The 22,539-nt window shown below is 40.6% G+C and overlaps 1 protein-coding gene across 3 annotated transcripts; it reads left to right on the plus strand.

Annotated features, from left to right (window-relative positions):
- The first annotated feature begins 433 nt into the window (after positions 1-433).
- tent5c (terminal nucleotidyltransferase 5C) lies at positions 434-18,090 on the plus strand. Of its 3 annotated transcripts, XM_057852944.1 has the most exons (3): positions 434-615; positions 10,057-10,144; positions 14,650-18,090. In XM_057852944.1, the coding sequence occupies exon 3, from the start codon at positions 14,669-14,671 to the stop codon at positions 15,818-15,820; it is 1,152 nt and encodes a 383-aa protein (XP_057708927.1). In that variant the 5' UTR covers positions 434-615; positions 10,057-10,144; positions 14,650-14,668; the 3' UTR covers positions 15,821-18,090. The 3 variants fall into 3 exon arrangements, with proteins under 3 accessions (XP_057708927.1, XP_057708926.1, XP_057708928.1); XM_057852943.1 differs by lacking the exon at positions 10,057-10,144 and having other exon boundaries at positions 439-615; XM_057852945.1 differs by lacking the exons at positions 434-615; positions 10,057-10,144 and adding an exon at positions 11,276-11,730.
- Positions 18,091-22,539: the final 4,449 nt, after the last annotated feature.

Genomic DNA, 22,539 nt, shown 5'->3' on the forward strand with positions numbered 1-22,539 from the left:
ATTCATTCATTCAATTGAAAATTATTATTATTATTCCTTTTATTGAGCAAAATGATTTCCGCTTAAAATGGACATGATAAATGTGCGTCTTCCTCTTTAATCTAATTAAATTAGGACAAGAAAAGCCAGCACACAGCTCCTATGTGAAGTTGGAAATTCTGCTCCGGTCACCTGGCAACGCAAAACACGAGCGACCAATCAGCACGCTCGCTCGGCGTATTGATACAATCAACCCAACACTGTCATCTGTCGCTAAAATAATGTTGTTATAAATTTTATACACATTTATTATTTAATCCAAGAGCCAGATCGAGTGACGGTGTGGTTAAAGGTCATTTGATAATAAAAAGGGGGATGCCCGAGTGGGACTCTGTCATGACGCGGAGGCTTACAGCTCCCTTCTGTCGTGCTACGATTCAATAAAAGCGCTGCACTTAGAGCAGCTGGGAGGAAGCTTTTTAGAGCGAACTTTTCGAGTCTCCGCGCGTGTCCGTGTCCCAGCCCGCGTGGACTAATGTTGGCTTCTGCGTGTGCACGAAGGACATGTAACATCTTCTGCCCATTTTTACACCTCCCCACACACTCTGAATGCCTGCGGGGAACTCTATTGGAAACGTACGTATTTTTCTTATCTCTTGTCTTAAAGTTAATTTTAGTTTAGTTAAATGAAAACAACACGACTCGTCATCAAAACCAAACGTTTGGAAAGCTTAGCGTGAATATAACTTTTCATTCCGCTGTCTAGTGGATTGATGCTAAACAGCTGTGTCAGATGTCCGCAGCGGTGTGTCGCCATATGGGCGAGCTAACTTGACAACTAACTCGATAACTAGCTAACTGGCTTGTTGACGTCGCGCACTTTTAAACACTTTTTAGCGCGGTGTGGGGCTAAGCTTTTTAGGCTCCTGACTATACCTTATTATTCTCCTGTTCATTCGGATAAATTTGGATGCGGTTGTGCACGCGCACGCGTGAATGTGTGTTTTTTAAGGAAGACTCTGGAAAAGTGACATAAAGGCTGGAGCGCCTGAGCTGTTCTGGAAGCCTCACGCACTCTGTGTGTACGCGGGTGATGCTGTACTAGTAAGCAAACTTTGTCAAACCCCATTTACACTTGGGATTTACACTGCTCTCACTGGCTTCCATTCAAACGCATCAGATTCATTTTGGTTGGGTTGAATTGACTTGCCAGCAAAATGGCTGCTGACACTCAGAGAACACTTCATTAGGTACACAGCACAACACACCATACTGGCTGTCAATGCGTATTAATTTTATATTGTCTCGTTGACACTGGTACTACTTTGCTTGCTAACAGCAGCATCTTCGCTCTTATTATAACGTATTGAGACTACCGAACCGGCATTTTAGCGCCTCACAACGCGTGAGATGTGAACTGCATGTAATGTGTAGGTACACAGTCAAGTTTGGCAACAACAACAAAAAAACCGTAATGGCGTATTCCGCAAGCAACACGTCACTTTTGCTCATTAATATTTCATGACGTAAGCAATTGTGGCTAGGCGGGTCAACCTCCCGTCTGTCCCCAATAGTAAATGAATGGAAATGGTGTACGAGCAAGATGTTTACTGAGCTAAACCTACCAATTCTGTCTGAAAATGATGTCCCTGGTGTCAAATTCACGGGTAAAGATGTGGACAAACATACAAATGTTCAGTTAAATAGATGGCTTGAGATTCAAGGGCCGAAAAAGACAGGAAAACCGACCAGCCGACCTGATCCAGAGTTAGAGCTTTTTTTTTTTTTAATCAACACCTTTTTCTTGTGTGGATTGCCTTACACCACTGACAATGACATTCTCCTGTTTCAACAATCTATCCTTTACCACCATATGCCGTCTGTCTTATATATTATATCCTGTTTTTTTTAAGTCTCTAACCTAGAGCTGAAACGAATACTCGAGCAACTCTAGTAACTAGAGTTTAAAAACTTATCCGAGTAATTTTGTTCACCTCGAAGAATCGTTTAATTTTGCCAGTTCTAAGCATCACGTTTTGCCCGGACTACTTTTAAAGAGCATACGACACGAGAAAAAAAGTCTTAAATGGCATTATTATGTGAATTAGAATCATATTTTGAGACGATTCGACTATATACAACAATTTAGCAAAGCACAGATGACGAGAAATTAGCCTTTTAATCTGCCAGTTAGCCACGCCTACCATTATAGGGCTTTAGCGTCCCCAACAGGTGGATGACTTCAGCGGTAGACTGGGCTAATCGATTTGACTATTCAGCCCATTGAGGGGGAATTATTCAGAACGAGGAAAACGCGACGAAGAAAGCCGCCAAATGTCAGTTTCAGTCTCTCTACTCCAATATTTTTACAGGATATTCTTTTTATCCAAGTATTTTTCCCCAATAGCAATATAAATGGCTTGAGAAGGACCAGTCAGCCCGTCGAGGGAGAACTATTCACAACAAGGAAAACGCGACGAAGAGAGCAGCAAAATGTCATTGTTTCTGTCTCTTTACTTCAATATTTTTACAGAATATTCTTTTTATCCAAGTATTTTTCCCCAATAGCTATATAAATGGCTTGAGAAGGACCAGTCAGCCCGTCGAGGGGGAACTATTCACAATGAGGAAAACGCGACGAAGAGAGCGGCAAAATGTCATTGTTTCTGTCTCTTTACTTCAATATTTTTACAGGATATTCTTTTTATCCAAGTATTTTCGCCAATTGCTAAATAAATGGCATGGTCATGACAAATAACAGTCTTGTGCTGAATGGAATATGAAATAATAAAAATGCATTTATTCAGGACGACATGGCAAAATTACTCCATAATGGTCAAAACTGTCGACTTCACCTTTACTGTCGCACCTCCCGAACTATATTTTATGACACCTAAATCGGACATATGTCATTTCCCTTCCCCGGCTTCGGAGAATGTAAACAAACCAGAAGGCGTGACAGCTAGCCGACATGCTAACCCGAACCGAGTGATGTTTCAAAGTCTTCAAAGCGGAAAATCACACATAACTATCCTGGATTATTTGACATGACGACCCGGTTGTCTATTGTCGTCGCGGATCGGCAAACCGCCCGGCGAAGAGCAATTTACAGTTTGTTCCCCGGAGGAGGGTGGCTGGAGTTGTTGTGCAGCTAACGGGCTGCTGCTAATGACCATTAGGACAGCTTTTTACATGCCTATCAATGATCAAACGTAAGTAGTCCTTCATTTAAAGGAAGTTTGTAGTGTTTACTTTGTAATCGCTGTATTCGTATTTGACATAATACAAAACAAGATGTTTACTCACTTCCTCGTAAGTCCAATGGTCCCACAGTAAATATCCACGGTGAATGGGAACCTTTTGAAACTCCAAAAAGGCGCATACGCCTCTCCCTCATACAGAATGATTTTTCTGCAGCCATTTGGCTGGCGTGATGCGAAAAATAAACGTATTAATCCGCAAAATCAGCTGAATCATTCGTCCCCATACACAACAGTACGCTGTATAGTGAAGAGGACGTCTTCTACCGTACACGTCACAGCGCCCTCCTCCTCAATGCAAGACCGAAGCCGGAAGTCACTCATTTTCCTGGCGCGGGATTCAAAAAACTAAATAAATATAGCGATCGCTTCCACACACATCCAAGCGGTCCATATCATTCAGGAGCATAAAATACCGCGTGTATTATGAAATAAACATGCTTTTTCGTGTCACAGGCACTTTAATGTGGGACAACGCGCTGACATCACGTGCCTAGAGGAAGAAGCAATAAAAAAAAAAAAAAAAAAAAAACTTACTACAGCCGCTACAAACTACGCCGACGTTGCTAAAAACTATGCCCGCATGATGCTAGTGTGATAGCAGGTAGTGGCTGATGCGTCTCATAGATATCGCATGCATTTAGGACTAGATGCGAAATGACAGACTCTGCCGCGTCTGGGCAGCGTTAGTAAACAGCCGCCATCTTTAAGCAGTAGATTTCTCAGCGCTAATAAATATAACGTTATTGTCACTCGGTCACGTAATGTTAGCCCTTCGTAGGGCTAGGTTTCTATTGATTATGACCACTGTCGATGCGTGGCTAACGTAGCTTACATACAGGCTTTATTTAATCTGTAAAAACACAGCGCTGTAGAGTGATGAGGGTGTAAAATTAAAACATAATAAAGCTAACTGTCAGTTTTAGCTCAGTAGTCATTGCTGAATAAAACACCAAGTAGCACTGGTCCCTAATGTGCTCCAATACAGCAGGTTATCATATTTTTATTTTGAACACTGCAAAAACTCAAAATCCTATAAGCACTTACAGTTTAGACTAACTTAAAACTTAACTAGAACTTAAAAATAGCTTGAGACAAATGGAAATTTAATTGAAACACGTGGGAAAAACACGTAGCTTTCAAGTGATGTGTGTTATCAAGCGTAAATACATTTTTAGGTAAGAAATGTTTTTTGTATTTTTTTTTATTTTTAGTTTTTTATAAGATCCAGAAGTTTTTTGAGTGAAAGCAGTGAATTTTTTTCTAGTCACATCTGAGATGCAATTTTTGGCTGTTTTCAACAATGTACATCGAAAATAAACACATTGTTTGACTGAAAATGGTTAAATATTGGATTAAATGTCTTTTTTTTCTCATGTATGTTTATAATTGCTCTTTACCTAAAAAAAATATATATATATATATATATATATATATATTTTATCCGATTACTCGATTATTCGATAGAATTTTCAGTCGATTACTCGATTACTAAAATATTTGATAGCTGCAGCACTACTCTAACCGTTCTTGGGGGCAATTTACATTGCTATTTTTGCGTGGCGATCGCAAATGCTACTCAGTGACAGCCAACGAACACTTTTAATTTTTTCATTAATAACAAATCTTAATTCTATAATTTCTTTACACTTCAACCTTACTAAAGTAGATTTTTTTACAACAGAAAAGGTGGCAGTCAGGTACCATTTTAATTTTTTTCAGGTCATTCATTGTCAGACAGTAGCAGCATGGCAAAACGCTACGCTAAAAAATAAGTAAAAATATCAAAATGGCTTACTACTTAATCTTCTTAAGGACCATGACCCCCAACAAAATGGTTACTGCATATGAAAAGTGAATGGCTTCACCTTGATAGCGTTAAACTGGTCTTTCGGACGTCTGCGCAAGATGATCCATTCCTCACATTTTTTCCTCAAGAGTTTTTGGTTTCGGGAAACGTATGAGGAAAACATCCTTCATATGTTGTGATGTCTAGAGTAGTTTCTACTAGTTCCATAGCAGCAGTGTTTGATTGGCATGTTCTTTTTTGAAAGATTACCGGAGAAATCAATCAGAAAAAAATGGTTTGTATGCGAGGGTGTGTCTATAATGTCCCACTAATGCATCACGATGGCGACGTCACGGTCGAAAAATAGCATTTGTGCGGTACGCCATTCCAAAAATGACATAACATTAAATTGCATTAGATGCATTGTATATTTTTGTTAGTTTGTTTTGTTGCTCATTCTGGGGTTTCGAATAGTTTCGTCTTGACAGGTGGATTTTTTTCCCCTCCCTTTAACACACGCCTCGATAAAAAATTTTTTTCCCAGAATGTAATTTGGAATTGTCAAAGTAGTAGTTCGACACTGATTTCTATGTTAAAGGTGTTTTTGCCATTTTAATAATGAATAAATATGTGGTTAATTATTGTTTTTTTGAAAGGAAAGTAATACAATCATTTGAACATACATACACCTCCCATGATATTGATTGGTGAAACGGTAATGATTCCACTATAATATGTCCCCTACTGTACTTATTTTTATTTTTCTCTGATTAGAATACAAAAAAAGTTATACAAAGGAAACATCTTGAATGGAAGGTTGTAATTTGGGCTGTTTTTTTTATTGAATTGGGCAGGTTTTACGGTGTGAGTAGGTTAGACTTTTCCCAATCTGGCAACCCTGGTGATTGCTTGTTTGAAACTTCAGTCAGCTTCAAGAAATTGTGAACATTGGTAAATAAATTCACGAGCAGACTGCGTGACTTCCACGTTTTTTTTTTTTTTTTTTTTTTTTTTTTTTTTTTTTTGAACGATTGTAGAGCAAAGAAAAAAATCCCACTTACTTATAAATGTCGTAAAGCAACTGTGTCACCTTACGGTCCAAATTCAGTTTGTATCAGGCTTTATTTTGATAGTGAAATCGGGTGGTTAAATGCCATCCTATGGAAGATTGCTGTTTTGAAGCCTACCTCCAGTGGCAATCTCCGGTACTGCAGGGTGAGTTAGTTATAAGAGCAGGTGACGAAGGAGGAAATAAAGTTCTCAGCAGTTATAATCGATTCATAACTTTCAGATTGGGCAGTCCGCCAGTTCAGCCTTACTGTTACATAAGCCTTGGTACAAATTAATTCACACCTTTTACATGGAATCCGATTTCCTGGCTCAAATAGTTTTGTTCCACCACTAATTATTGTTGGGCGAAGTGGTAAAAAATCTTTTCACTGCTTCTTGTATCACGATAACAATATGCCATGATACAGTGACTTTTTATGATGTAATGAAAATATACGATAATGATCTTCTGCTCATTTTTTTTAATTGACATGAATTATTTAAATGCTATTGACGACGATAATCATGTGGCTTTTTTGATCCTGGTGTATATTTAAATTGTCACTAGTAGATTCCATTTGAACTGGAAAGTGTGGCAGCGAATGGGTAAATGTTCATCAATCTGTGACAGTCGCGGACAGAATGAGTAAGCACCATATTTTCAGCAATATAAGGCGCACCGAAAAGCCTTAAATTTTCTCAAAAGTAGACAGTGCGGTTTATAATCCGATGCGCCTTATACATGGATCAATATTTGTTAATCATTTCCTCTAGCGCAGCACCATTTAGATGTATAACGCAACCCCAATCACTACTACTGTGCCTTATAATGCGGTGCGCCCTATATATGAAAATTTTTAAAATGGGCCATTCATTGAACGTGCGGCTTCTAGTCCGATGTGCCTTACAGTGGGGAAAATACAGTGCTCTTTAAGTCTGCATTGTGTATCCATTAGGGGTGTGACAAAATATCAAAATCGTGATACATCGTGATACTTTCCTACTCAAAAGGTTATCGATACGCTCATCCCAAGAATCGAGATAGTGTTTTAAAAAGGTGTCAATGTTTGGGAAAAAATGAGGAACCAACAAGTTGCTACCAGGTCTTTCACCATAATAGTGTCTCACTTAACTCTATGGCTGACATTAACGACGCTCAATCCATCAAGACCGGGAAGGGCAAACAAACGTTTGGAAACCAGAGCATTCACAGTCACTCTTTCCGATTTTCGGGGCATTTACAGGTCACTTCCTGGTGAGTTTGAGTCACTGCCTATTCATTGCCGGGTCACTTCCTGTTCTGTGACTGAGTCAACAGGAAGTGACCCACAAAATGCCCCAAAATCAACAGGAAGTGATCAACAGGGAATGGCCCAGAATTACCTCGTTGCCTGGCACTGGCTGCCACTGACAGCCATAGAAGTGGAAGGGGACCTGTTTGAGGTTGGAAGGGTTTATGCACTGCCACCCTCTCAGTTCAAATGGATTGGACATCTACTAGTCATAAACCTGCAGCAGAAGGACGAAGAATGCACGTTTTTCTGTTTAATAGTTTTGTAGGCTATCCTAGAAGGTTTTTCTGACCAATGAATCAATAATTGTTGTATCGTCATATCGTGAGATCATCGTTGTCGTGAGCTTTGTATCGCATATCTTATCGTAAGATAACAAGAGGTTCCCACCCCTAGTATCCATGTGTTAATGTAATAGAATAGGACATACCTTTCTGCAAGTGTATTGGCTTTATTTAAATTACTTGAAATCAACGCAAGGAAATTTGTGAGTAAATTTAGATGAGATTGTTCTTGCACTATGCGTAAATTGCAAAATACATGTCTTAGCAGTTTCAGCAATAAAGGTTATGCCCTAAAGCACAGGTGTCAAATCGATTCCAGAAAGGGCCAAGTGGGTGCTGGATTTTGTTCCAACCGATACAACACAGAGTTTAACCAATGAACTTCCTGCTGAAACAAGCAGCACCTGACAAAGTTTAACTGATTACACATGTAAAAGATCTAATTGGTGAAAAGGTGTCCTCTTCATTGGTTGGAAAGCAAACCTGCACCCACTTGGCACTTTCTGGAATCGGTTTAACACATGTGCCCTAAAGGGAATCATATGAAATGATCAAATCCCCAAAAAACTCTTTATAGAAATGAGAACAATTTAATTTATGAGTTTCTGGTTGGCTTGCACATTAGTAGGGTCAAGAGCTCGATGATAACTTACAGTATACTAATGCTGCTGCGCAAACTAGTTAATTGCATCCAGTTTGTTTTAACCATGCGCGTCATAAATCAAGGTATCTTTCTTGAATGTATAAAAGTGGCGTGACGATCACAAAACATCGTGAGCTGATGACCGACTGTCTTTGACACCAGTTAGCCTAGGATTTTTTTGCAATACCTGATAAAGCCTAGACTTGAGCCTTTTGGCGATCACATTCTAAGATGACTACTATTCTGCCTACAAGTAGCCTTTTCTTGAGGAATAAATTGCTCAATCTGACTGAATTTGTGTGGTGAGGAGGGGGAATGCGCCTGCTCTGAAGAGTTTCTTTGAACATGCAGAAAGAATGAGTGCTGAATTGTCAGTCCTCCTCATAATGAAGATCTTGACACTAGGGTGATATGTACTATGTATGAATTGTATTTATCTACTTCTGGTCCCACCACTTTGTTTTAATGGTTTTTTTTTTTTGGTTTGTTTTTTCTAATTTATAGTCCTAAATTTCTAGTTCATGACAAAAGCACTGCAATCTTGAAAACGGCTCATCTTTTGGCTTTTTGGAGTTAAAATGCATGTTATTGTGTCACTTACATTGTACTTAACCCTTTATAGGGCACTCATTTAACTGACCAGATGTACATTCCATTTTTACTGGGAGGTTGGTAAATTAAAAAAAAAAAATAATAATTTTAGGCCAAGTTCAAACTGCAGGTCTTAATGCACAATTCAGATTTATTGTAATGTTTTTTTTGGCGTGCCCGTTCAGACTGCTTTTGTCCATTGAGCTCATTCAAGTATCGCACATGCGCACTAATTTGCAGTCTGAGATGCGCTGAGCAAACTGACCCGCATGCGCAAGAGCATCAAAACAAATGACTACACGTGACGTGCACACACTCATACGGACAGTTTGCCCGACTCGTGGCCGTGTAAGCAATCTTGAAATATTGCTCATTTGGAGCAGAGAGAAAACCAAGCATTCTCAGGCTTATCCTCAACCCATTTTATTTTTTTATGGCTGTTGTCAAGCCCTGCCCTTCCCCAAAAGCAATGTTCAAACCAAGCGCTAACGCTAATGAACAATTGCACTGCTACCATAGCGGCCTTTTTCTCCCGCTCTTTGCGTATTTCCGATTCGGGACATTTGACAGTTCAGACCGCCGTCACATTCTTGAAAAATTTGGGCCAGATCAGATCTAAACCACATACGAAAGTGACCCAGATAGGATTTGAAATGATCCACTTCTATGAAGCTTATTATGTTCAGACCGTCAAGGTAATGCCTCACTCGAGTCAGAAAAACGCGAAAAAATCTGATTCATGCTTTAAGACCTGCGGTATGGACCTAGCCTTGAGTATTGTTGGGGAATTTGTTTTTAGTAACATTTTAAATTTCATTTTATTTTTCATAAAAATTGTATTAAATTATATAAAAATCAAAAATTGCTAACAAAAAATGGATAACGTATGATTGAAACCTGGCACCCACATATGAGGACATCACATTTCGGATCATGGAGGACACACATACTGTGTAGAAAATTATTAATATTATTGCCTACATGACACAAAATGTGTTGGCCACATATGCAGATGCCAGCTCTTTATAGAAGGGATGTCCCAATCCGATCACGTGATCAGGAATCGGGTCGATCGCGCCGTTTTTCAGATGATCGGTATGGAGTGAAAAGGATCGGGTTTTTAATATATTTATAAGATTAATTGTTTTTGTGCTTTATTTTCATACAGCTCCACAGCCTTTCACCCTCCCTCCTGCTAAGCAGTGCAGCCAAACTGGCCAGCTTGTTTGGTACTTAAAGTTAACGATAATTGACAGGTTTGTAGCTTTGATCTTGCCAGAGAAGCTTGGTAGATTTGTGATCAAAGTCCCAAATGTTTCAATCATCGTTTCGCTTGTTAAACACTAGCGGTAGTGTGCTGTGGCAACTCATTGTGTCAATGAGTGGATTTCAGTGGATTCAGTCAATGAAGCATTTAATAAGGACGACTACTACTATTCTACTACTATATGCTATTCTTGTTTAAAAATCACATTAAGAAGGCAGCACGGTGTGACTTTTTTTTTTTTTTTTTAAATAAAATACTTTATCTGATCGGGACTTTGTATCGGCAGATTCTCTTAATCAGATGATTGACTCTGGTGCAAAAATGTGCGATCGGGACATCGTTACTTCATAGGGTTGTCATGTTTTTTTTTTTTATGACTAAAATAGTCACTTGCCCTACAAGGGGTTAAAATACATGCAATAAGTTCAATTTCTAGTTCTTTTATGGCCACAATTGTCCCCTTTTTCACAGTCCCCTGATTTTTAAAAGAAAAAGGAGGGCAAAGTTCGATGTACTTCCAGCAGCAGGTAACCTTTCGTTTGTTGGAGAAATTCAAGTAATTTGTGCATTGTGGTAGTACATGATTGGAGTACCTTCTCACAAATTGCCTGCCAATTGATGCTGTTGGACTGTGATGCTCGTTGTCAGAAAAATAACCAGGATTTGAGAATGTAGCTGATTAAGTTGTTGCGGTGTTAGCGAAGAAATGTCAACCAAAGATTATTGGGGTATCATCTGGAGATAATTCATCTTTGAGAGGAACTGTGGTGTCAAGATGACACACTTTGTAAAATCACAATAGGGCTTGGCTGAGGAACATGTTTGCGGAATCTGTGGAAATCTCTCCCACATAAATCCTGAAGATTTTACACAAAATAACGAGCTTTTGTCTGACGAAAGTCAATCTCTTTAATTTTTTGATAAATTGTAATAAATCACAACAAAGTGAGATTACAGAATATTGTGATCTTAAAACAACACTAGGTAACTTGTCAACGTTTTATAAAAAAAATTTTGGAAACATTTGTGATATGTTGACTGACAACAAGTAGAATAACACCTTTTATATCTTAAAGGGGGGGGGGGGGGGGGGGTCTGTATCCCTTCCACCGGCACTTAATTAACTTTGAGGTTCCTGCCACCCAAAAAACTACAAATTTGCTGACTGCTTTACTGTACACGTTACTTCCCCTTCTCCCCATTCGTTATAAAGATGGAAGTCGATGCGAACGCTTTCATACGAATTCTGCAAAGATGGCAGATCAGCAAAAGCGATGCCGAAGTTTTGTCCGAGGCGGGGCCGGATGTATGGGGAGGGCCGGGGTGGGCACGGCCCACCCAGACGTGAGTCGTGCCCACCCAATCAAAATGTCGGTGTTCTGTTATGCATAAAAGATTGATGGGTTTTGTGATTGAATACATGATTTTTAATTGCTTTTACGTCTAATTGGCATCATCTAGTGGACGCCATAATTTACTGCATCTCATGCGCACTTTATTTGAAAGAAACTGCAACACGGAAGTGACTTGTTCGGTAGAGAACCACACGACGACGGCCGCAGTCAGTCATCGCCGGTATGTATTGTTTAAATGTGTTTAAAACCATAAATATGTGAACTGTGTGTACTTCAGTGCAAAAAAGTGAGACGGATTCAATTAGCATGAAATTTGTGATATGCTAATTACCCACGAATTAGAAGGTCGGCAAAATGGCGTCTCGGGCGCTCTGCTAATTGTTTATTCATATTTTCATACGCAGTTTGCTACAGATAGGGCAGTACATATGCGATTTCATTTGTTGTGCATATTTTGATTGAGTTGTTTTGTCTGTTTTCTTTTGTTTCACCCTTTTGAGTTTTAAAGGGTATGAAAACGAAAAGGGGGTGTGAGACATTAATAGGACCGTTATGTGCCAAGATAACATATTGATAAAGTTAACAAAAAAATCGATCACATTAATGAGCAATTATCGAAAATAGATCGAAAATGACCAACATTTTCGAAAGTGTTCTGGAAACAGCCGAATGGGGCGGAGACGTCATAACAAGGAAACAAAAGGTCGAGGCAGGTGCCATCGTTTTTTATCGACGAGAGAGTTGCGTTCATGTTTTATCAAAAAATCGCAAAAATCGTTAAAACCTGTCATGCTATGTGGTTTACAAATAGCCATTTGTCGCAATGTAGTACCCATGAGTTCCCGAACGCGAGAAAAAGAGCTGGACTACGCAGACAATGAGTAAAGTTCGTCCACTCCACTGCAGGCAATTCCTTTGGATCGTTTATCCAGCTATCAGCTGCGACTTTGTATGGGCAGATTTGCAGGCCAATACACACTAATTTTAAGTCGTATCGCCTCCTCGCGTCTTTCGGCAGTGACTCGTGATAATAATAAGTCATGTTTAAGACGTTTTTATGAAAAAAAGATGCAAAACACAGCTGAAATATATGAATTTCAGACAACGTTTGTCTACGGAAGTTTACCTGTGCGTGCCTCCATCTCAAAATGGCGACACGTTGCTATGCAAGATGACGTCATTGTGACATCATGCCGAGTGCGAGAATAAATAGATGAATGAAAAAAAACAAAAAACAGAACCCCAAAAAATTAATGCAGCCTCAACGGGACACAAGCCTGTGTCCTACTTGCGCCGGTCCCAAGCCCGGAGAGGGTAAAAAAAGCCTGCATTGGGGGTGCCCCCTCAAGTTTTCTTGGTGCCCACCCTGGTGGGTAAACCTAGATCCGGGCCTGGTCCGAGGAGACAAAAAAGGGAGGCTACCAGGCTAAAAGGATACTCAAGAATAAACATTGGCACAAACAAGTCTTCTGCAATTCCTTGCTACGCAGCGAGACATCTAAACAATGCCCAATGCGCTTACGCGCACATCTGTTAAAAGTGGGGAATACTTACCATTTTGGTTTTTATTGAGTCTTTTATTACCTTTCCATTGCCTAAAAAGTAGGGCTGTCAAAATTATCGCGTTAACGGGCGTTAATTAATTTTTTAAATTAATCACGTTAAAATATTTGACGCAATTAACGCAGATGTCCCGCTCAGACAGATTTAAATGACTGTTCAGTGAAAAGCTCACTTGTTGTTATGGAGTTTTGCCGCCCTCTGCTGGCGCTTGGGTGAATGACCATCTCGCATATTCACAACAAACATACAGTGGGGAGAACAAGTATTTGATACACTGCCAATGGGAAAACCCATTGGCAGTGTTTCAAATACTTGCTCTCCCCAATGTAAGTATCGTTTAGTGAAAGCACAACAAAAATAATATTCCTATCCCTCCAAAAAAAAAAAAAAAAAAAAAAAAAAAAAATTCACAAAAAGAAAAGCACTTCAGTCTATAGTAATGAGGCCCTATTCAACAATGCAAAATGAACTGGCATTCCATATCAAAATAGCTATGCAAAATACAGGTAAAACTTTGGTCACTCTATTTTTATTATTGTTATTTTTATTCTTCTTATTATTAACTCTACTTTTGATTGAAAATTTTACAAATTTTATTAAAACGAAAACATGAAGAGGGGTTTTAATATAAAATTACTATAACTTGTAACTATAACATTTATCGTTTAAGAACTACAAGTCTTTCTATTAGTGGATCACTTTAACAGAAAGAATGTTAATGCCATTTGTGGATTTATTGTTACAATAAACAAATACAGTACTTATGTACAGTATGTTGTATGTATATATCCGTCGTGTGTCTTATCTTTCCATTCCAACAATAATTTACATAAAAATATGGCATATTTTAGAGATGGTTTGAATTGCGATTAATTACGATTAATTAATTTTTAAGCTGTAATTAACTCGATTAAAAATTTTAATCGTTTGACAGCCCTACTAAAAAGTTTTTGCATGTAGTATTTCGATGTCATACCTTTAAGCATTGTGTTTTCTTGTGGTAGCTTTCAAGCGGAGTATTGCTCTATTGACCACATTAGTCACCTAGCGTATTTAAACCACTTATTTGATAGTACTACGTTCAAGTATTTTCTTCAGGCAATTTTTAGTACGTTCTGATTGTATGCAGCGAAACAAAACAAGTTGAACGCGCACGGTAATACTTTGGGTGCCAAATTCTCTTGTAGGATGTCTCGCCGGTGTAGACATATTGGCAGAACACCGATTTTCACCCGCTGGTGTGACCCTCCCTCCCTCGAACTCAGCGCTGACGAATTCCAGTGTGTGTGTATGGGGGGGTACAAAATCAAACATTTCTTATTTTGAACATTGTCATATGCCATCGTTTAGCCACGACCGGACTCATTACCTCATTACTGACAGGGAGATCAGGATTTTATGACACTGTGCGGGTCCTCTTGGGAAACGGTCTTCCTTAAGGCAAAACCCCACTGCTTTTGTCCACCTGCGTCACTAAAATCCCCCAAAACTGAAGTTTCCTAGTGTTGCTTTAATTAATTTTAATATTTCTACTTCGGTTTGTATCATGTGACTCATTTGTCTCTTTCGTCCTCAGCTAAAATAAGCGAGAGAAGATGGACACCAAAGAGGCAACGAGCGACGCAGTAAGCCTTCTGTCATGGGAGCAAGTGAGCCGCCTGGACGAAGTCTTAAGTGAGGTGGTGCCCGTCCACGGTCGTGGCAACTTCCCTACGTTGGAGGTGCGCTTGAAGGACATTGTGGCTCGGGTGCGCTCCAGCCTAGCCCTGAGTGGCATCCGTGTAAAAGACGTACGCCTGAACGGCTCGACGGCAAGCCACGTGCTGGTGCAGGACCTGGGCTGGAGCTACAAGGACCTTGACGTCATCTTCAGGGTGGACCTTCCACACGAGTCAGAATTTCGACTGATCCGCGACGTGGTGCTGGGTACCCTGCTGGACTTCCTGCCTGAGGGTGTCAATAAAGAGAAAATCACACCCGTGACTTTGAAAGAGGCTTACGTGCAGAAGCTGGTCAAGGTCAATACGGAGCAGGACCGCTGGAGCCTCATCTCTCTGTCCAATAACAACGGCCGCAACGTGGAGCTCAAGTTTGTCGACTCCATCCGCCGGCAGTTTGAGTTCAGCGTGGACTCCTTCCAGATCATCCTGGACTCCGTGTTGGCTTTTTATGAAGCGGACGCTGCTGCGTCAATGTCACCCGAGCGCCACCCGGCAGTGAGCGGCGAGAGCGTCTATGGAGACTTCCACGTGGCGCTGGGCCACCTGCGTGACAAGCTTATCGCCACCAAGCGGCCGGAGGAGATCCGCGGCGGCGGTCTGCTCAAGTACTGCAACCTTCTGGTGCGTGACTTTCGGCCCGCCAGCGAAGAAGAGTTCAGGGGACTGGAGCGCTACATGTGCTCACGATTCTTCATCGACTTCCCGGACATCGGCGAGCAGCAGCGCAAAGTAGAGGCGTACCTCCAGAGCCACTTCGTGGGCGAGGAGGCCAGCAAGTACGATTACCTCATGATCTTGCGCCGTGTGGTCAACGAGAGCACAGTTTGCCTCATGGGCCACGAGCGGCGCCAGACGCTGCACCTCATCTCGCTCATGGCCTTCCGCGTACTTGCCGAGCAGAACGCCATACCTGATGCCTCCTGCGTCACCTGCTATTATCAGCCGGCGCCTTACGTGCGCGATCACAACTTCAGCAACTACTACGTGGCGAACCAGAATATTCCCACGTGGCTGCCGTGCAACTGACTGAGTGAAGGGAGGTCCGAGGGGCACACGCAATAAACGGAAGGTCACAACTTTTGAAGAGTTTTGGAGGAAACCTTTCTTGTTCCTTTTCTTCCGATGCAACAATCTGATATTTTTAAGTGTTATCTCCACTTGCTTTCTTTCTGCCCACCATCAAAGAGTTAAAGGGCAATTAAGGGCTGTTGGACAATAAGCTTTAAAATTTGAATTTGGTTTTTCTCCCTCCTTACTGGAATTACAAAAAAAAAAATTAAAACGTGGGGAAAATGTATTTAAAAAAAAAAAAAAAAGGTATCTATAGGAAAGTAAAACTGGTGGCCAAAAAGAGAAAGTGGTTCTGGTATGTTTCGAGGAGTCAATTTTCTTTTAATTTAGTTTGGACTTTAACTCTTAAGGACTGCCAAAAGTGCCTGTAAAAAAACTGATTCCAGTATAATCAGAGAAAGTTGTGGGAGTGGGTTCGTCCGGGCCGGTCCTGAAGGACTTGAACATGTTCACGTGACCACGTGCCAATTTTTAAAGCGGGGGCAAGCCAATTTAGCCACATTTTTAAGGCATGTCGGAAAAACTGCTAATTGTGCCGAGGCAATGGCATCTGCAGGGCTACCAGGCAGGTTTTTGACCACAAAGTGCCTGGGCTGATTTTTGTCCAACATCGGTCTTTGCTTGTGCCTCCTTAGGAAGTCCAAGCACGTGGTGAGCCCTCGCAGTCGCCCTGCAACCAGATCATGCTTCTATAATTAGCCTCATTCATTCTTCCCAAGGGGGAGGGGTTGCCCACCACACGAACCCCATATGCGGTAGTGGATGTAAAGATACCAGGTGTGCTTAATGACATCATGCGATTACTATTATTAGCATTGTGAGGCAGTGTCAAACATGGTGTTTGTTGCTTTATTACGCAAGTGGCCATGACCCACCCACCCAGCACCAACGCGCAACTGTCCCCCTTACAGGCCCCCGGCCTTTTCTTGGAATCACTCGCCTTTTCCTGTATGCTGCCGCTTCTGCAGTGTTTGCACCAGATAACCGGCAGCACCTCTTATCTGGAGTCCGGGACGTGGGTGGCCCGGGTGTGCTGCCCCATAACATGCGCAGTCTCATGCCGCCCACGCCTGCTCCAGACCCCTAATTTTTGTTTTCTTTTGAGTGGGCTTTTAAATTTGACTGTTTAATTTCACATTTATGCTTTCGGAAGAATCAAGTTGTCATTTCTGTTTGGACCCTAAAAGCTAATCCCCCTGTTTGGGGAAAGTTCTGGTCACTTTTTGGAGTTTATTTTTATTTTATTTTCTTCTGTTCTTAGTCACCCCTTCCCTTTCTGTGCACCTTTGCACCCTGAGGGGTCAGTCACATTTTGTCGCTTAGGAATGTAAATAGGCTAACAAGCGCTTGCTCAGGGATTGAACTTCCCCGCCCCCTTTTTGTTTTTGTTTTTTGGGGGGAGAGGGAGCATGAATAATTTTCAAGCCCCCTCCCAACTAGGAAAGACTTGTTTGCGGCGTCGTTCAGGTAGCCGTTATTGGCAGAATGCTTCACGGTCTTCAAAATGAGTGTTGTTTGGGGAGCTGTGAGCAACAAGGCCTTGTTTGGCTTGTGTCAAAGTTCAGATCAATAGGTCGTGCCTTATCATTAGTGTTTTGGCAATGATTATTATTTGTTTATAAAGATGCCAAGAAGAGGGGGACGGGGATAAGAAAGCACGCGGCCTGTGTTTGTATTTGCGCTAGTTGCCTCTGACGGTGTCTGTATGTCAGCCCGTCACCAGGGATAAACAACCTTCACATGAGGGTGAAGTGCCTTTTTGTTTGTTTGCTTTTCAGGGCTCCTTTCTGCTGTTAACTCGTCAGTGTTAGATTTTTGGCGCTTCCGTTGTGCGTTTTGGCGCAGGTGGCGCCCTTAAGAAGTCTTGTTGAGCTCACAAAGTAGTGGTGGTGGCGGATGCTCAGTGGCCTCGTGCCATGAGAACGTTCTCAAGAAAAAAAAATGTAATTTTTGCAGCATCAGGTTGATGCCTGAAAGAAAATGTGTGAGTGAGGGAATGCTGATTGACATTTACATGAAATGTCAAAGTCGCACTTAACATTTTTGGAAAGAGAAAAAGCTTTTTGTCGCCGTGGTAACTACGATGACTGAGTTCTTTTTTTTGTTTTTTTTTCCTATTTGTCAGCACTTAGACCTCAGTTGACTTTTTCATTTTTGGAAATGTTCACATGTAGCAGGAAAATGTGTTTGAAGAGAAAATGATGAATAAAAGATATTGAACGCAACATCTGTCTCCGCTTTTATTATTTTTACATTTTTACTTTTACTAAAGGTTCACAAATTGGATGTTCACAGACATTGTAAAACTAATGCCGGCCCTGTAATTGACAAAATCTTTAGGTTGTTTGAATCTCTTATAACCAATCAAGTACTGTACATTGCCAGTGTCATTCGTTTTGTCATTGCCAACTCTTCAGAAGTGCCAAATTATACTGGTAATCATTAACAGTAAAAGTACAGGCACAGTGACAACAGTTGGCACGTCCGCTAGACAGTTTTTAGATTTTTAGTTTAATACCTGCTCCGGCCTTTCTGTGTGGAGTTTGCATGTTCTCTCTGGGTACACTTCTGCCACATCCCTAAAACATGCATGGTAGGCTGATTGAACACGCCAAATTGTAAGTGTGGTTGTGTGCATCAAAGGTGTAGGTTTGCATGGGGATGGTAGGGACATAACTACCAACTTTTCATGATGCTCAAATTGTCCCCACCAACTTTTAAGTAACGTTATTTGCATTATGTAATGCATTCAGGTATATATGGCGGAGAACTTGAAGTTTTGCTCTGAGACCCCCCATTTGGCCAAATTTCAAAATTGTCCTGTATGCAGGTGTGATACATCATTGGAAAGCTTAAAATCTCAATTGTCTGGGGAAGGAAAAATTTTGAAAAGGAGGGCATTAAAATTTTTTTTTTTTTTTTTAAAAACCCTAAACCAGATATGTCCAAAGTCCGGCCCTGGGCCCAACTGCGGCCCGCAGTCAAATTTCATCCGGCCCCCAGCCTCTGTCATAAAATCAATTACGTCTGGCCCGCACAGACTTACACACTAAATGCTGCTCCTCATTTACCCGCTAAAAGGCAGCAGCACTCTAAACATTACCCAATGTCAACCTTCCAATTTTCTAAAATGGCGACAAGAAAAAAAAAGTTGACTACGACGGCCGACGCTTCAAGGATAGGTGGAAATTGGACTATTTCTTCACTAAAATACGCAACTCGGTCTGCCTCATTTGCAAAGAGACCGTAGCTGTTTTTAAAAAGTTCAATGTGAGGCGATGATACCAAACAAGACACTCTGACATGTACAACAAGATGATGGGGAAGATAGGCAGCGAGAAATTGAGGCAAACTTGAAGCTAGTTTAATTTCACAGCAGCAGTATTTCGCAAGAGCCTGAGAGTCAAAAGAGAACGCCACAAAGGCTAGTTTCGAGATTGTTGAAATTATTAATTAAAAAAAATAATAAAACAAATGTGACACACAGAATGGCTTGCTATAATTTGCTTAAATATACTGTTTTACGTAAAGGGCGTCAGCCAAGGACGTGCCACCCCACATTTTTACCACACCAAATCTGGCCCCCTTTGCAAAAAGTTTGGACACCCCTGCCCTAAACCCTAACTCGAGGTGAGAGCACAAATAAGGAAACCATGCTTTTAATGAGATATTATCGCGTACTTCACTTGTTTCGATCAAAAAACTTTTTTTTTTTCGGGGATTCTATGGGTGAAACATGGTAATATAACAAGGGTCGCAATGCAGAAATAGCAGACATCAAGGAGTGGTCGAGATTTTCTTTTTCAAATATTTACCCTTTTTGATGTTATTGAATGATCCCCCCCCCCCCCCCCCCCCCCAATTTTTCTATGTTTGGATCGATTATCATCTAAAATATCGGGGAAAATGCGGCAGTAACAAAAATTAAGTGATAGTTATGAGGTAGATATCCGTGACCTATTTACAAACACTTTTTTCATTGTGACGTAATTTGTTCAAAAGTTTAATACACGCAAGTGAATAATTTTATTAAGTCGTTTATTCATTCATTTTTTAAAACTGAATATTAAACATCAATTAATGATTCAAAGCTAAAAATTATAGACATTTCGAATAATATAATTTTTTTTTATGGCTGGGTTGAAACAAAAGCGGTTGCACGGTGTCTGTAAACTGGAGTTTCTGGGGCAGTCTCTTAATCTCCTCAAGTTCATGTCTTCGCTTCCACCCTGTACCTGTCTCACCTGACAGGTGCCAGGGGAAGATGGCAACAAACCAACCAGCCTCCCCTGGAATTCTCTCAGGGCAAAGCCAAAGCACTACAACTCTGGAACTACACGGTATTATCCTTCTATCGAGGAAGCCATGTTGGTGACACCAATATGATACGCACCAGGTCCAGGCTGTGACAACATTACAAAGACTGTTCTGTCCCAGCAAAAGCCGGGGCCCTATGGAGTACAGTCTGTATGCTCAACAATCCCAGTGGTGATAAACAACAAAAAAAGGGCTAGATTGGCGCGAAATAAAAAACGTTCAATCAACTCTGCCAACCTGTTAAGCATAGTATGTCATTCCCAAAACTCACCAGTGAATCCAGTCTGGAATCTGCAATTGGCTCTGCTAAATATCAGATCTTTAGCTGGCAAATCTGACTTAATGATTTTATCAGCAAACATAACCTTGACATGATGCTCCTAACAGAAACTTGGTTAGATCAAGATAATAGCTCTACAGTTCTGATTGAGGCAACTCCCACAAACTTCAATTTCTTTAGTGCGCCAAGAACCCATAAGAAAGGAGGTGGGGTTGCCAGTCTGATCAGGGACAGTTTTCAATGCACGAATATTTCAGGTGGTCAGTTTGATTCATTTGAATATATTGTCATTCAGCTAAAAAGCCCTTGCAGAGCTGCCATGGTAACAATTTACAGACAACCAAAGTATAACACAATGTTTTTTGATGAGTTTACCAAAATACTGTCTTCTGTCTGCATGGACTTTGATTGTGTTGTTTTAGTGGGTGACTTTAACATTCATGTTGATAATCCTGAAGAAGGATGTGCTAGAGAGCTTTTAAATATTTTGGATACATTCTTAGACAGTTTAGCCCAGGGGTCCCCAAACTTTTTCCTGTGAGGGCCACATAACCCTTCTCTTCTCTGATGAGGGGCCGGGGTCAGTTTGTAACAGAAAAAGTGTGACGATTGCAGGAGTGCCTAAATGTAAAAATGTATTGTTTTTCAGAAAGCCACAATCAAATAACCCTTTCTGGATTCTTCACGGAACCAAAGTAAATAAAATAAAAATGATATAATATAATATAGTATAATATAATATAATATAATATAATTAGGGCTGTCAAACGATTAAAATTTTTAAGCGAGTTAATCACAGCTTAAAAATTAATCGATTTAATCGCAATTCAAACATCTCTAAAATATGCCTTATTTTTCTGTAAATTATTGTTGGAATGGAAAGATAAGACACAAGACGGATATATACATTCAACATACTGTACATAAGTACTGTATTTGTTTATTATAACAATAAATCAACAAGATGGCATTAACATTAATATTCTGTCAAGCAATCCCTGGATAGAAAGACTTGTAGTTCTTAAAAGATAGATTTTAGTACAAATTATAGAAATTTTATGTTAAAACCCCTCTTAATGTTTTCGTTTTAATAAAATTGGTAAAATTTTCAATCAAAAAAATTAACTAGTAGCTCACCATTGTTGATGTCAAGAATTACACAATGCTCATGGTGCATAAAATCAGTCGCACCCAAGCGCCAGCAGAGGGAGACAAAAAACACAAGTAACAAGTGGACATGACACTGCTGTCATTTTAATCTGTTTGAGCGGGGCATATGCGTTAATTGCGTCAAATATTTTAACGTGATTAATGAAAAAAATTAATTACCGCCCGTTAACGCGATAACTTTGACAGCCCTTAATATAATATAATATAATATAATATAATCAGGGGTGCACATAATTTTTTTGCCCAGGTTCTCAGAGGAGGACCTGGAGATGTGACTTGGTCCTCATTGAGCTTGAGAGCCGACCCACCTGATGCGATAAATTTATGACAAGCTTTACTTAGAGCCAATTATTCATTCATCAATTTTCCATGCCGCTTATTCCTCACGAGGGTCGCGAAGGTGCTGGAGCCTATCCCAGCTAACTTCGGGCAGTAGGCAGGGGACACCCTGAATTGGTTGCCAGCCAATCGCAGGGCACAAGGAGACACACAACCATTCACGCACACACTCACACCTATGGACAATTTAGAGTGTTCAATCAGCCTACCATGCATGTTTTTGGGATGTGGGAGGAAACCGGAGTTCCCGGAGGAAACCCACGCAGGCACGGGGAGAACATGCAAACTCCACACAGGAAGGCCGAAGCCCGGGATTGAACCCTTGATCTCAGAACTGTGAGGCAGACGTGCTAACCACTCAGCCACCGTGCCGCCTAGAGCCAATTAACTTTGATTAATTATATTAACAGTTAATGCTTGATTAACATCAACTGGCACAACAAAATTGCCATTACTTTGAAGTGAAATGTAAAGAAATAAACATAAAAGCACCAATTCAAAATAAAGGGCATTATGCGGCTCCCACATTAACTCCAAGCCTTTTTAAAAGTGGGATGTCCTCCTCATA

The sequence above is a fragment of the Corythoichthys intestinalis genome, chromosome 12, assembly GCF_030265065.1.
Source record: "Corythoichthys intestinalis isolate RoL2023-P3 chromosome 12, ASM3026506v1, whole genome shotgun sequence".
Lineage (NCBI taxonomy): Eukaryota > Metazoa > Chordata > Actinopteri > Syngnathiformes > Syngnathidae > Corythoichthys > Corythoichthys intestinalis.